The sequence below is a fragment of the Lepidochelys olivacea genome, assembly GCF_965140295.1.
Source record: "Lepidochelys olivacea isolate rLepOli2 genome assembly, chromosome: 17".
NCBI classification, from domain to species: Eukaryota; Metazoa; Chordata; order Testudines; family Cheloniidae; genus Lepidochelys; species Lepidochelys olivacea.
This window is the reverse complement of record NC_140427.1, coordinates 3,978,631-3,993,611: the sequence shown is the minus strand read 5'-3', so window position 1 is coordinate 3,993,611 and position 14,981 is coordinate 3,978,631. Positions and strand designations below refer to the sequence as shown.

General features: G+C 41.4%; 1 protein-coding gene across 2 annotated transcripts in view; it reads right to left on the bottom strand.

The window, feature by feature from the left end:
* Positions 1–8,795, bottom strand: part of LOC311532342 (A-kinase anchor protein 10, mitochondrial-like) — a 54,883-nt gene extending 46,088 nt beyond the window's left edge. For both annotated transcript variants that reach the window (XM_084650713.1, XM_084650714.1), the window contains exon 1: positions 8,622–8,795. In XM_084650713.1, coding sequence (XP_084506839.1) covers positions 8,622–8,643 — 22 coding nt within the window. In that variant the 5' untranslated portion in view covers positions 8,644–8,795. The remainder of the gene's footprint in view (positions 1–8,621) is intronic.
* Positions 8,796–14,981: the final 6,186 nt, after the last annotated feature.

The window sequence follows — 14,981 nt, the reverse complement described above, 5'->3', positions numbered from 1 at the left end:
AAAAGTCAGTAAAAGCAAAAAGATGCTCCCTTCAAGTAGTGAGACGTGGGTATACTGGATAAAAGTCTTTTTAAAGATCTTCTCTAATTAGGGGCTTGAGAATTATCCCTCTCTGACCACTTACCCATTCGTAACTCTGGTAGTATCTGATCAACCAAGGTATCTACTTGAAATATTAGGAACATTGACAAGTGATTTAAACAAAGGAAACTGGTATACTACGTTAAGACACTTTAAATTAATCTGAACTAGAAAGAATTACAAATAGACTGGAAAAGCAAACAATTCTGAACGGAGAGGTTAAACACAAGTCTGTACAAGACTAAGCATGCAAAACTTACAAAGATACTTTCACACATCCTGCTTTAACTTTTAAAAAAAAAAATCACCAGAAGTGGGGAAAGTGCCTGAAATTTTTAGAATTAAAAGTTTACTTGTCATTATAGCCCGCTAACACACAGTATGCATTTTAAGATTTCTTCTTTTAACATTTCTAAATCAGGAACTATAAAATGTTCATTGCATATCTACACAGGGACAAGGTGGGTGAGACTTTTATTGGATCAACTTCTGCTGGTGAGAGAGAAACTTTAGAGCAGCCGGAAATGAGAAGAAGCCAGCATCATGTGACAAACCAGCTTTCCAGGAGCCACAAGCTAGGGTGACCAGCTGTCCCAATTTTACAGGGACAATCCCAATTTTGGGGGCTTTTTCTTATATAGGCACCTATTACCCCCCATCCCCTGTCCCGATTTTTTACACTTGCTGTTTGGTCACCCTACTACAAGCACTTTGTAGACCACTGTTTTGGAACCGTAGGCTAAATGCATTCACTGCACAGAAGATTTTAGGCCTGTCCTCAAAACAGCCTCTGACCAATTTACTAGACAGAAGGTGCTATTGAGCTTTGGCATGGCAGTAGCAACTTCCAGCATTCACAAGATCAAGCATTTTGCGCCACTGCAAAAAACACAAGTACTAATCACTTATGCTTTGTGCATGCATCTCATTCACAAACGTTGCATGCTGCACATGTTGCACAGTAGGAAAATTCACAAGCTCTTACACAAAAATAATCTCAACGTTAGTTGTGGTGGTAACAGTGTAAAACAGGTGCATGCAAGAATTCCATTCTTCAGTCCTAGAGGCCCTATTCAGCAAGGGACCCCATCAATTAAGAATGGCAAACTTCAGTCTCCCTTCTCACTGTTGAGGAACAAGAAACATTCCACAGAGGAACAATACCAGGAATATGATTGTTACTAGATTTCTGAACAGCAATCTTAATAACAGAATTATTTGGTGACTAAGGCTTTTTTGATCTCTTTAGCAAAGCAAAAGAGGTCAATCTACCAGCAGAGATGGAACCACTCATGACTGAAATGAAAGCCCCTTATTGCCAAAGGCAGAAAAACCTGCATTTTACACTATTGTAAGGACCCTGTGCATTTGCTAAAATATGTTAGAGCTCTGATGATTATATTTAAGCATCCACTTGGGGGGCATATCCTGCCACTGATGTATAGACAGAGCTCACCACTGCCTTTTAATTTTTAAGCTTAACCAAGAAACAAACAAACAGAAACCGGTGACTTGAGTTTATTTAGATGGAATGAATAATTTACCCCCCTCCCCAATATGGTGATTTTTAAAAAAAACAAATACTAGAAACTTAGTGCATCTTCACTTAAGATACCATCACCAATTTTAATTTGGCCCCTGCATCCATACGTGGGACAAGGGCATTGTCCTAGGCAGGGGGATCACTATCTGCAGAATACAAAAACCCAAGATGAAGAAAAGGAACTTGTATGCTGCTTCACTTACAGCACATGAAAGGTCAGTTTTCTCATCTATTCAAGTCATTTCTTCACATATTTACTTCCTGCAGTTTTCACTACTGCCCAAAAGAGTATTCAGTTTCTAAAAACACATTACTGTTAATTGAAGTGTATGGCAAATTTGTGAGAATTCAGAGACCTCACAGAGCACCTGATGTGAAGGTCAATCATGTCTCCTCCTCCCCATGCCCTGACATAACTCACAGATAGTATTAACTAAATAATCTAACATTTGGATATTTGCACATCCATCACCTGCAGCCTTATTACATACGTGACTTATTAGCACAGTTAAGATATATATGCTTTGATTGTGGTGGATGACAGGTTTGACAGCTGCTTTCTATCAAGCTGTGAACTTTGTATAGATGATTCCTATGTAATTGGTGTGGTTAGCTAGAAAAAAAGATTGGTTTAAATCTAGGTGGTACAATTTCTAGTATATATTAGCATTCTACCAAGTAATTTAAAATATGCTTTGGTATTTATGGTGAACATTTTAGGTTGTATGCTATTTGGGGCAGGAACTGTCTCTCTGTGTTTGCAAAGTGCCTACAAAATAACTACTGTAGGGAGATATCTTAGTCGAAAAAATCTACATCTTTGGCTATAAAAAAATTATTTTTGTCAATTACAAAAAGACCCCTAAAGATCAATTTGGCAAAAAATTATGAAGTAACCAAAATATTTAGGAGAGAGTTAAAAATGAAAGTGATATTGAAAACATGCTTGTAACTTCCAGTTCCATCTAAATAAATATTTAAGCACATAAGCTACCAGTGAAATCTTCTTTGGCCTCTATAGGCTGAAAAGATTACTTACAAATAGCTCATTCATGGACCACCGGCCCTGAAAATCTTCCAAGTACAATCTATACAAATTGTAACTACTAGAATCAAGTCTTTACATTGTAAAATGTGAGCACATTTTAAAAATGCTCTTACCCCAGATTTAAATATTTTAGAGAAGTATTTCAATCTCCAGTTACATAATTGTTCTGCACAATAGTCAATGCAGCATTCAGTCTGACACCCATTAGAATGGAAGTATAAATGATGCAGATCCATGAATTGGCAACTCAGCATTTTACATTTATCCTAGAGGTTAGCACTTTCATTTTGGAATAGACTAATTCAAACCTTGATTAAGCAACTTGGGATTCTTGTTTTCCACTTTTTTTTAATGTAGACCCTCAATTTATACATGACTGTAGATATTAAATATTTAAGATGACTAGGTTTTACATAGATTATTGAACATTATTGTCCAGATGAAAATTGTCTGGGAAAATCAGCACATATCCCCTCTAGCTCAGTAATATTTAACATACGTAGTTTGTTACACTGCATCAGAATAGCATCATTCTCTTTTTCCCTATAACACTGTCAGTACTTGATCCATCAAGTCCAGTCTCAGCTACCTCTAGTGACAGCGATTACACAGTTTCCCTTGTCTTCCATTGTCTAATTGCTTTAGCTAAAGGCTGTTAATTGTTCTTCCATGCCAACTTCTCTATAAAGGTAAGTTGTTACTCTTTAACTAGTTATTACTTTACTACCTGTAATATGATATAGTTCAAATTGTCACCTTCTACTTAAGCGGTGACATGGGATCCTTCAGTATTCTAGGATCACTGTCAGCAACAAGCAGAACAAATTTACAAAGCAATAGTTATAGATATAGGAATGACAGTACATGCATATAGGCTATGTTTCAAGGAGTAAAATATCACTAAAAGAATTTTGCTTTCACCCTGCCGCAGCCAATCTAGGTGGTATCACATCATGTGCTTGAAGCCAATTCTGAACAACAACAATAGCCATGTTGTCATAAATATAAAGGGAAGGGTAAACCCCTTTGAAATCCCTCCTGGCCAGGGGAAAGCTCCTCTCTTTTTCCCTCTCCTCCTCCACATGCTTCCTTGCATGTACATTAGGGGTAGTATGTCTGAGAGAATTTCCACGGGCAGCCTTCATTTTCAGAGGACTAAGAGTCAGGCTGAGGTGCAGCCTGCCATACAAGGTCTAAGAATTTTAATATATTTAGTGAGAAAAATCAGAGAAGGATGAGCAAATGTAAGCTGTCTTGTATCATTTTATATGTGCATCAGTTAACCATTCTTCTTACACCATGGCAGGACTGTTTATATTATTTCTAAGATATCCCTAATAGATGGGTGTGTAATTTGGCCTTGAATATTCTCACTAATGAGAATTTCCTAACCTTCTATAAGCTCCTTTGGCTGCTGGTTCAGATGCCTAACAAATCTTATAGTTACTTTTTTTTCTTCTACTATTCAACCCTAAATTTCCCTAGCCCCTTGCCTTATGGCCCATCTTCATCAACTAAAGATGTAGTTTATTATTGCCCCATTTATAAGATCTCTCGATATTTATAGACAGTTATCTCCATCCTCAGTTTTCACCAAATACACCCAGTTCTCTTCATCTTTCCCAATTTAGTCCCTTACAAAAATACTATAGCAATTTGCTCCAACTATACTGATTTTGGACAGCATACTTTTGTTTTTAAATGAGGATGTTGGGGGTATTCAAAACCTTTTATTTGTTGCTTTTCTCCAACGACTCCAATTTACACCTTCCCTAAAATGCAGTATCCAAAACTGAACGCAGCTCTTTCAGGCCTAACCAGTTCTCATGGGAGCAGACCAACAACCTTCCTTGTGTTATAGGTAAGGCTACATTTTTAGTCACAGGTATTTTTTAGTAAAAGACATGGACAGGTCACGGGCAGTAAACAAAAATTCATGGCCCATGACCTGTACTATATACCCCGACTAAATCTTGGGGGGCGGTCCGGGGGTGCCGTGGGTGCTCGGGGCTGTGCTGGGGGGAGACCCATGCTGGTGCGAGGGGGGGTTGGCAGGGCTGGCAGGCTCCTCAACTGGTTCCTTGCAGCTCCCTGGAAGTGACGACAAGTCCCTCCCCCAGCTCCTAGCTCCGCGCGCGGCCCCCACCCCAAGCGCTGGCTCCACAGCTCCCATTGGCCAGGAACCACAGCCAATGGGAGCTCTGGGGGCAGTACCTGCGGGCAGAAGCAGTATGCAGAGCTAGGAGCCGAGGGAGGAACATGTCATTGCTTCTGGGGGAGTCTCCCAAAGTAAGCACCACCCAGAGCCCTCACCCCCTCCCATGCCTGAACCCCCATCCCTGAGCCCCCTCCCACACCAAAACTCCTGTTGCTGGGGGGGGAGGGAGGGCAGGGGCCCGAGCCAGCCATACCAGCTGCTGAAATCACGGAGGTCCCAGAAAGTCATGCAATCTGTGACTTCTGTGACAAACTCACAGCCTTAGTTATATATTTCTATTAATGCAACCTAGAAGAACTGGGTTTTGTTCGCAATAATGTTGCACTATCACATTTAGTTTCAGCCACTTCTGCTACAACCAATAATCTCAGATCCCTTGAGTCATAGTACTATCAAAACCAGTATCCCTCTATTTTACATTTGACTATTCCTTTCTATAAGAATCTCTCTGCATTTGTCTTTGCTGGATTTCACTTTGTTTCCATACCAGCTTATCAAGACAGAGTACCTGTTCCACAATTACCTTTATTGTCTACTCTGGGGAAGGTTATTTCATACAAGAGCCTACATAAAAATAACTGCATACAAAAATACTTCAGTGTACAGAATTGAAGAACATTTTGTATTGACCATTAGTTCATAGCTGGATCTGTATTAGGATTTCGCGCTGCTGCCCATCACTATGGCATATGAGCACCTTCCACGTAATAATGCTGTTGTCATAAAAAGTCTGTAGTGGACTTCATGGCATCTCTGGAACTTCTCCCATGAAAAGTGGGGGTTTAAAACGGTTTTTCCAGGACTACTGCACTAATCCACACACATACGGGAATTAGTGCTGCTACTTTGGCCTTGAAATCTTATAACAACATGTAAAGTACTTCCAGTCGTAGGTGAAAAATATGAGCCTGGCCAATGAACACTGCTATCTAAACTTATAAAATCTTCTCACTCTCCCAGAACAAAAAATGCAGTTTGGATCCATTTCTCCGTAACAAGACACTTTACCAGAGACTCATATCAGCGACTTAATTGTTGTAGAAACTCTTGAAGGAATCATAGTTTTACTACTTGAACTACAGTATTATCACACGTTGATAAGATTGATTTTTACACAGACTGCCAAACACACAGTAAAACACCTACATTACCCTTCAAATGTGGAAGTGATTTCCATTTTTAAAAAAAATCGCGTCTGTCAAAATTAGAGGTGTTATACAACATTAATTTTCTAATGATTCATACCACTAATACCAACAGGATTATTTTATTTTCAAAGAACAAGTAGTAATTCTATACAAAATCAACTTGAAAAATGTCAAACATATTTGGCTTTACAATCTTATATTTTAAGTTATATTGTTACCTTCCATCTATTAGCCATTTTCAGTTATTATCCTCATACCCTCATTTTCTGTGTCAGGTACTGGACACATTTACTGACTAATCAACCATAATTGAAAGAATAGTTAAACATGGAAGACTCTGCACATTGAAAAATAGCCTGTTATAGAAAGCTGTTAAACACCAGGAATTCTAGGAAGTACCTACTGAGCTCCCATAGGAGTTAAGAGTTCTTGGCAGCTTTCAGGATCAGCCTTTTGTCCCCAAACACTAATAGCATGCTGAAAATATTTTTCCCTAATCAAAATGTAAGCACCTCTGATTGTACATTTTGAACTGAAAGTAAAACAGACTTACTCCAGGTAAAAGTAAGGTTCTACTCTTTGTCTTAAAGGGATTCATCTTTTGTGAATTAAAATATTTAGAAATGGTAAAACCCAGAATGCATGTCATTTATTTCAAGTAATGAAAATAATGGTTAGTTTGTCTCATTTTTCTTAGCACAGAAAGGCTTAGTTACATTTCTTGGGTGATGTAACTTCTCTACAGACAGATTATGAACTGAGGAATTTAGCACCCATATGTAAAGCAAAAAACCACCCTCTACGTTTCAACTGACTGCTTTTAAACCAATTCAGAAACAAAATCTAAACCAGCAGTTTTCAAACTGTGGGTTGGGACCACAAAGTGGGTCGGGACCCTGTTTTAATGGGGTCGCCAGGGCTGGCTTAGACTTGCTGGGGCTTCGGGCCGAAGCCCAAGGGCTTCAGCGCCGGGCAGCAAGGGTTGAGGTTACACCCCGCCAGTCTTGGACTAAAGCCCTTGGCCTTCCACCTTGTCCCCCACACCCGGGGTGGTGGGGCTTGGGCTTTGGCCCTTCCACCCAGGGTGGTGGGGCTCAGGCTTGGGTTCCCCCTCCTGGGGTCATGTAGTAATTTTTGTTGTCAGAAGGGGGTTACAGTGCAATGAAGTTTGAGAACCCCTGATCTAAACCATTAACTCAATTATTACCCGTACTCATTGCACGAAAAGAGGAATTAGGAAAATAGGATTCTTAAAATATTAATATCTTGAGTTATGTTACATAATTTCTGTATAATAAGTAATAAGCTCTTTGGGGTAAGGACTGTAGCATCTGTGCTTTTGTCCAGCATTTATCACAATGGGCGCTCATTGTGCTTGGGGCTGTAGGATACCATCACAATACAAGTAGCTAATACGCTATGTTTTACTATACCATGCAAGTGTTATTTTAATTTGGTAAAATTTAACAAGATGGAGTGGGTTAATGCAAAATTTTATTTGTATTCATCTACCTAACGAGGAAACAAGTATGCAACATGTAATAGTTATCTGTTTTACAGCTGTTACACCGGGCTTTCCTTAAGAAAATGCAAACTCTGACCTTGCGAGTTACAATTAATCTGAGAATCACCCCAGTGAATGAAGCGGCTAGCTGCATCACCAAAGTTTAAAACCAGGATCTATTTCAAAATATACTTAGATTTCCTGAGGTCACATCAAGATCCTTGTTACAAAGCAAGGAGAAACTGCAGCAGACATCTCACTCTGAGATGCAGCAGCCAGGATAAAACAAAGGAGTTTAAACCCACCATAACACCCCAAACCATGCCTTTTATTTTTTAATTTATTTTGGTGGCGTGGAAAGGGGTCAGGATTATTTACTGAAAGCAGATCTGACAGGTCCCACTCATTTGGAGCAAGATTCAGTCATTTCCGATTATTTTTTAAACTCCCTTGTTTGAGGATTGCTTGCACTGCATGCTTCAATAAAATGCTTAATAGTTTTGAAGTCTTCATCAAAGACATCATCATAGCTTGGACACCCCTGGAAACATGGAAGGGGAAGCACTTATTGACAGCAGAGAAGGGGAGAGGAAAAGGGTGTCCAGAGGGGAAAGAATATGCAGACCCCTGGCAGGCTTGGCTCTATTGGGGGGGGGAGGCGGGGGAGGGAAGCGCCTACAATCCCTTGTCCAAGGTCCTGCCTGCTCCTCTCCAACCCACATGGCAAAAAGGCCTGGGTCCCACACCTCAGCCTCTCTACGTGCCCCCAAGAAAGAGCAGTTCCCCCCCTATCACCTACAGCCGCCCACATCCCCAGGCCTCCTGCCCCCCATGTTCCCGCCCCCTCAGGCCTCCTGCCCCCCATTTCCCCTCCTCAGGCCTCCTGCCCTCCCCCCCATGTTCCCTCCCCACCGCCATGCCAGTCCCTTCCCCTCCCCAGCCCTCCTACCCCCATGTTACGTTCCCTCCCCCCGGCCTCCCCCTTCCATATTCTCCCTCCTCGGGGCTGCGGCCCCCACACTCCCCGCGGCCCCGCCTTGCCCGCAGCCTCCAGCCCCGTGGCCCGGCGGCCCCCTCACCTTTCCGCCTGAAGAAGGACATGGTGCCGGGGCGGGGCGGGGAGAACAGCAGGCCGGGCTCCCTATGAATGAGACTCCTTCCTCCTCCTGCCGGCTCCTCTCCCTCCGCCTCTTCCTCCCGCGGAGCAGCCAGCAGCCGCCATATTGTCAACAACTGCCACCGCCGAGCTCCCTCTTCCGGGGCGAACGGAGGAGAGGCGAGCGGAGCTCGTGAGGCATGACGGGAAACAGCGGCGCGGCAAGACTCGCGGCTTCTTGCCTTCCCCCAAGATGGCGGCCTCGGCGTCAGGCCGCCATGCTAAGTACGGGAAGGCCGCTGAGATAAGGGCAAGGGGACCCAGAGCCGGTAGCCATCTTGGATAATGGCAAAATGCCCGAGGCTAGGGCAGGCAGCCATTTTGGATAAGGGCAAGAAGCCCCAGACAGGGGGAAGTGGGGCTTCGTCCCCACGTTAAAGGTTGGGGGCGGGGAAGGAAAATGTCAGTTTCTCCTGTGGGGCTCACTCCGCCTTTATGATGTGGCATTTGCCTGGCTGTGGTGTGATGTCATCCGGCTTTGACGTAACAGCATCTTGCTGCATGAGGGCGCCACGATGTAATGTCCCATTGGGTCACAATGTCATCACGCTGAGATGTGATGTCATCGCGCTGTATTATAACAGCATCACCTGCTCTCAAAACACCACTGACACGGGCCATGGTGCCACGCCAACACAGCATCACGGCCACGTAGGGTTGCCAATTGTGGTTGGACACATTCCTGGAGGAATATGATATAATCTTTAATTAAAGATAAATCTTTATATCCTGGAGACTCCATGACAACCCTGGAGGGTTGGCAACTCTACTGCCATGTAACATCACACTGGATCAAATCCTTGTTCTTGCCACACACCATCACACAGAAGCAGTGTCACTGTGGCACTCCATACTGTGCTTCCATACTGTGCCAAAATGTTGTCAGAGCACAATGTGGCTTCATCGTTTTGTCTCAAAACGCCCACAGACTGGTGTTGTATAGCCAGCAAAAGTTCCCACCCTACTAGTCTTTGCCAGAACTTAGAGATACTTTGACTTGTGACATTAGGCCACGCAGACTGTGTCAGTTAGTAAGTGTTCATCTGTCTCCAGATGTCTCAGTAAAGCACCCTCTTTGTATTCAGACAAGCAAATTTTATTTCTTCTCTACCACAAAGGACATTAGAGTTATGACACAACATTACCATGATTATTTCTAAAGAGCTGTATAGGTACCATGTTGTTTACAAACAGTTAAGAAAACAGAATGAAATTCTCTGCCCTGAGACGTATAGAAGCTAATTCTGACAACACAAGAGCATAAAAATCGCCATTCTGGATCAAATCAATTGCCCATCTAGCTCAACAGACTCTTTCTGACAGTGGCTTGTATCAGTTGCTTCAGAGGAAAGTGTAAAGCCCCCATAATGGGCAATTATGGAATAGCCTACCTCTGGGTAAGATTCTGCCAAGCCCCAAATGTAAGTGTAATAGTATCTTCTGGTTTCAGTTGGTGCGAATATCTGTCACCAAGATTGCTACGCCATCCTTGCAAAGCACTATCCTGCAAAGACATATGTACTTAGCTTAACACACTATGAGTAGTCCCATTTAGTCTAATGAGGCTATCTGCAGTGCAAAGAGTTAAGCACTATCTATGTGTTTGCAGGATTGGGGCCCAAGGTCTTACATCATAACAAACCTTGAGGGTCAGTAGTCACTGACTACAGTGGCTACTATTTCAGCTGGCTTATGACCTGAAGTAGAACATTTGTATTCAATGCAATATAAATATTGCAACACAAATAAAGTTTGCAGGCTCAAACGTCCATTTTGGACGTGGGAAAATCCTTAAGTAGAGGTTTGAAGGGTGAACCTTAGAAAAACACAAACATTTGTTTAATTGCATCATGCAGTCTCAGATATTATAAAAATCCTGTTTGAGATTTTTATAATTAGTTCAAAAATCCTCAAATGAAAGGATATAATATGCTGTGGATGACAAGCACAATTACTGGGAAGTAGAATAATAATAAAATAATGATACTTTGTATTCCAAGAGTGCCCAGAAGAGTATAAGGCTCTTTACAAACATTAACAAATACAATCTCTTGTGATAGCTTGGTATTCTTATTGCAGTTCTACAGATGGGGAAACTGAGGCACAGAGCAAGGAACTGGCTTCCTCAAGATCCCACAAGGTGAAAGTTTCCCCTGAATCAGACTTTATATAAAAAGCGCACTTCATAATTGTGATGCGTGCCAGAAAACCAATTCAGTGCTATGCATAACCCAGAGCAAGGAATAAACCACAGGCTCAGTCACATCAACGGCACACCTCATCATTAGAAACAAGCGAGGACAAGCATTAGCTATGAGCTTTCCAGTATACAGCTCTTGACCCTGATTTCCTTTTAAGGCCCTTTACAGTACAATGCACCTGTCCAGTTTTTTCCATGCTCATCCTGATTTAGTCAGGGAGAACCTGCACTTTGGAAGCCCAGCTTGTAGGACATTAAAAGCATCCAGAACTGTAAAACCATCATCATGTTGTAAAGATGCATGGGAGGAAGCTGTGATACTCTGTGATGTCATTGCATTATGATATGCCAATGCAGCGTCATCACTGTGCAATGTAACTGTCCTGGTATCATGATGATGCTGAAGTTTGTCCCATCAGAAAACTCTGTAAAAAATAAATAATAATAACAACAATAATATTAATAATATAATAAAATAATAATAAATAATATTAATAATAAATAACCTACCCTGCTATAGAATATTTAATTGAAGAATCTCAACTTGCTTTACAAATATTAATTAGTTAAAACCTCCCAATCTGTGGATTACATAAGAGATTCATAAGCATCTCTTCACTCATCTTTGAAATGCAGCCATCTTTAGAGTACGAAGCAGCTCCTGATCAACACCCCTTAGCAACTAATTATTTCCCTTTAACATTGTAATTGTTAACGTGTTTTGTGGTGTGCTCTGATACGTTTTTGTGCTCAGAGGCTGATCCAAGAGGACCATTTTATAAATACCATATTAAATTAATTATCAATACACAATACAAGAGGCTAATAGTAGCCAAAATATGCAAATAGTGAGCAAATCCGGAAGAAAAACGTGTCCCACAGTAAGAAACCCTAAAATCACAGCTCCTGGCAAACAAAGTACCTTCCATGAGCAAGTACTTGTCTTTTTAAACATGGCAATTATACAGAGAAAACTAACACAATCCTCCAGAGTGCTCCACACGGTCACAGCCCTGTGCTGTTTAACGTCTGATGGGCTTCATGTGTTTCAAAGGGTCTGCCTGTGCAGATCCAGCTACAGGATCGGGCTCTGGATTGTACTACACTCTGGGAGCAGTGACATGGGGTGAAATCTGAGCTCCACAGAAGTCAATGACAAACTCTTATTGACTTCAGTGGGGTCAGGACTTCACCCACTGTTTGTATTTTTCTATAAAGAATTATGCAGATTTATGACACTATGTGACAAATAAATACTGTCATAAAAATAATCATAATAAAGATTTAAAGCCAGCACTTTGGTCCTAATCCTGTCTCATTGTGCCTATCGGACTCCAGACAGCAAGGATTTTCTTTTTTTTTGTTATATACCATGAATACTTCCACACTGTGCCTATTTAAAAACAAGGGAAGTTTATGAGAGAGCATGTTTATCTCTTTGAATGTCCTTGATTTTATTTGTGTGGTTAAAGAACGGTGCTGGGAATCAAGATTCTTCGGATGAAATCTCATCCCAGTGAAGTCAATGGTAAAACTCCCATTGACTTCAGTGGAGTGAGGATTTCACCCAAGTTCTGTTGCTGACCTTGCCACAGACTCACTGACCTTTACTACACTCATGAAATGGGCCCATAATTCATCACAGGTGCAGCTCCATGGGAGGTGCCAGAAAACCAATTCAGTGCTATGCATAACCCAGAGCAAGGAATAAACCACAGGCTCAGTCCCTTTAATGGCACACCTCATCATTAGAAACAAGCGAGGACAAGCGTTAGCTATGAGCTTTCCAGTATACAGCTCTTGACCCTGATTTCCTTTTAAGGCCCTTTACAGTACAATGCACCTGTCCAGTTTTTTCCATGCTCATCCTGATTTAGTCAGGGAGAACCTGCACTTTGGAAGTTTTACCACCAGGTGGTCCAACAGGCTTAGCTATGGCTATTTACTTGGATCAAGGTGGTCCATTCCATGCAAAATGTGGATGGCTGAAATAAACAAGGTAACACTCTCAGGTATCTGCCAGGCTGCTAATGTGGTCTCTTGGGTGGATAAAGTTTGGGTATCACCCCGTGTCAGCAGGAAAGGGAACAGCAGCTCTTTCCTAAGGGACAGATCCAAAGGGATGACTCTCATTGACTTTGATGGGCTTTAGAGGAGGTCCTAAATGACTAATGAAATCCTGAGTGTATTTGGCCTGAATTGCATATCTATGATTGAAATTTCCCCTCCTCTTTTGCAAATTTGTAGAAGAGTAAAAGTTATACTCCACAGGAAATAAGTCAGCCTTGGGCCCTGAAGCTCTAACTTGGAAGCATAAAAGGTTTTGGTGCTTTTAGCAGAACATGACAGTTTAATTAACTGAGCAATCAGCTAAAATATGCCTTCAGGACATACCCTGGCCAATATCACAGAGGCTGGGGGGAGATATCTCCTCATTATTCAAAGGAAAATAAAAATCTCTTTAGCTCTTAGTTGAGTGGTGAATTTGCCTCTTCTCCATATTTAGATAAATAAATAAACTTTAATTTTTAATAGGATCAAATGGGATGTAGTGTTTGGGCATAATTAATCATGTGGAACTAGAAATTATTAATCACTAGGCAGTTCATACTCAGATAATTAACCAAAGTGAGCTGCTCTGTCTAATTATTGTGTTCAGAAAAAAACAAAAATGAGTGAGTACCATTTGTAGATTTTTCTAGCATCAGTCTTGATTTCCAGGATGTTGCATAAGTCAGCCAATGAAACAGGAGCAGGTAAATTCTGATATACTGAAACACTGCATGGTACTGACTAGATCCTGCGGACCTTACTCATGAGAGTAATTTTGCTGATTTCAATAGGGTTACTCACATGAGTGAAGAGGAAGGACACTTGGGCCTAAATCAGCTCACACAGAAACACAAGGTTTTGTATGAATGATGTTGGTCTATGGGCCCCAGTCCTGCAATATGATCACCACTGAACTCATGTGGAACCCCATTCATTCAATGGGACTTCGTAAGGGTCTAACTGGATAGATCAGCTTGCAGGATCAGGGCTGTAGTATACAAAATGTATAAGGATCAAGGTGGAAGGTACTTTTAAAGGGACACTATCAGTTTAAAAATCATATATTCCAAATATTTCCTTTATCTTTGTTAATAATATTGTAGACTATTAATTAAAACAGAAAGCATTAAAAAAACCCGTACATGTGTTTTGTCAGTCATGCTGCTTGCTTTATTTTTTGCATTTCACTCAGCTTGGGACAATGAAACTGGACTGAGCAGTACATTTTCTGTTTATAGTCGGTTTCATTTTCAAGCACCAGCACAATGCGTTGTATTTGCATTTCAGACACCGAAGAGAAATGTTTTTTAACACAAACTGTATTCATTGAGTTGAGAAAAACGATGCATGAAAATTTGAACAGCTAAGAATCTAGGAGTTAATGCTGAAAGAGGATACGTCAGAAAAATATAATATACTTCATTATATACAGCTGGAAAGCTGTGTGATTAACAAGAGAGACTGATACCGTTAGCATATGCGGTGTTTTCAGGTTGAAATCAAAGTGGGTTTGATTAGAATTCTTATTTACAGGAAAACAGGTGGCTACACACACACAAAATTAATTTAAAATGTCATATGTGGATGACCTCAGTCCTTTAGTATTAATGGGAGTGAGAAAGTTTCTACGGCCTGCTCAGCTATGCAGAGGTTTTCAAAGAAGGGAATTATTCCATATTCCAGCCAGGCAAAGATTAGCTGACTTGATAAAGAATGATGCCGAGCCGCAATTAAAACACTGGGACCTCTCATTGTCTTGATCCAGTGAGTGCAAGGCGCGACCAGAGTGGGAGTGATTCCAGAAGGAGGCCGGCTGGAAGGTCTGTGGTGCTGGGTTTTCCATTTCATTTGCAATGTCTGGGTGGGTGAAAAACTGCAGTATAGAGCAAAGTGGTGAAAAACACTCACCAGAGGGAGGCAGGAATCTGAGCAGCTGAATTCTGGGAACCGGGAGGTCTTGGATATAACTAGGGTGGCCAGACGTTCTGTTTTTAAAGGGACAGTCCTGTATTTAAGCCCTCCGACAGGTGT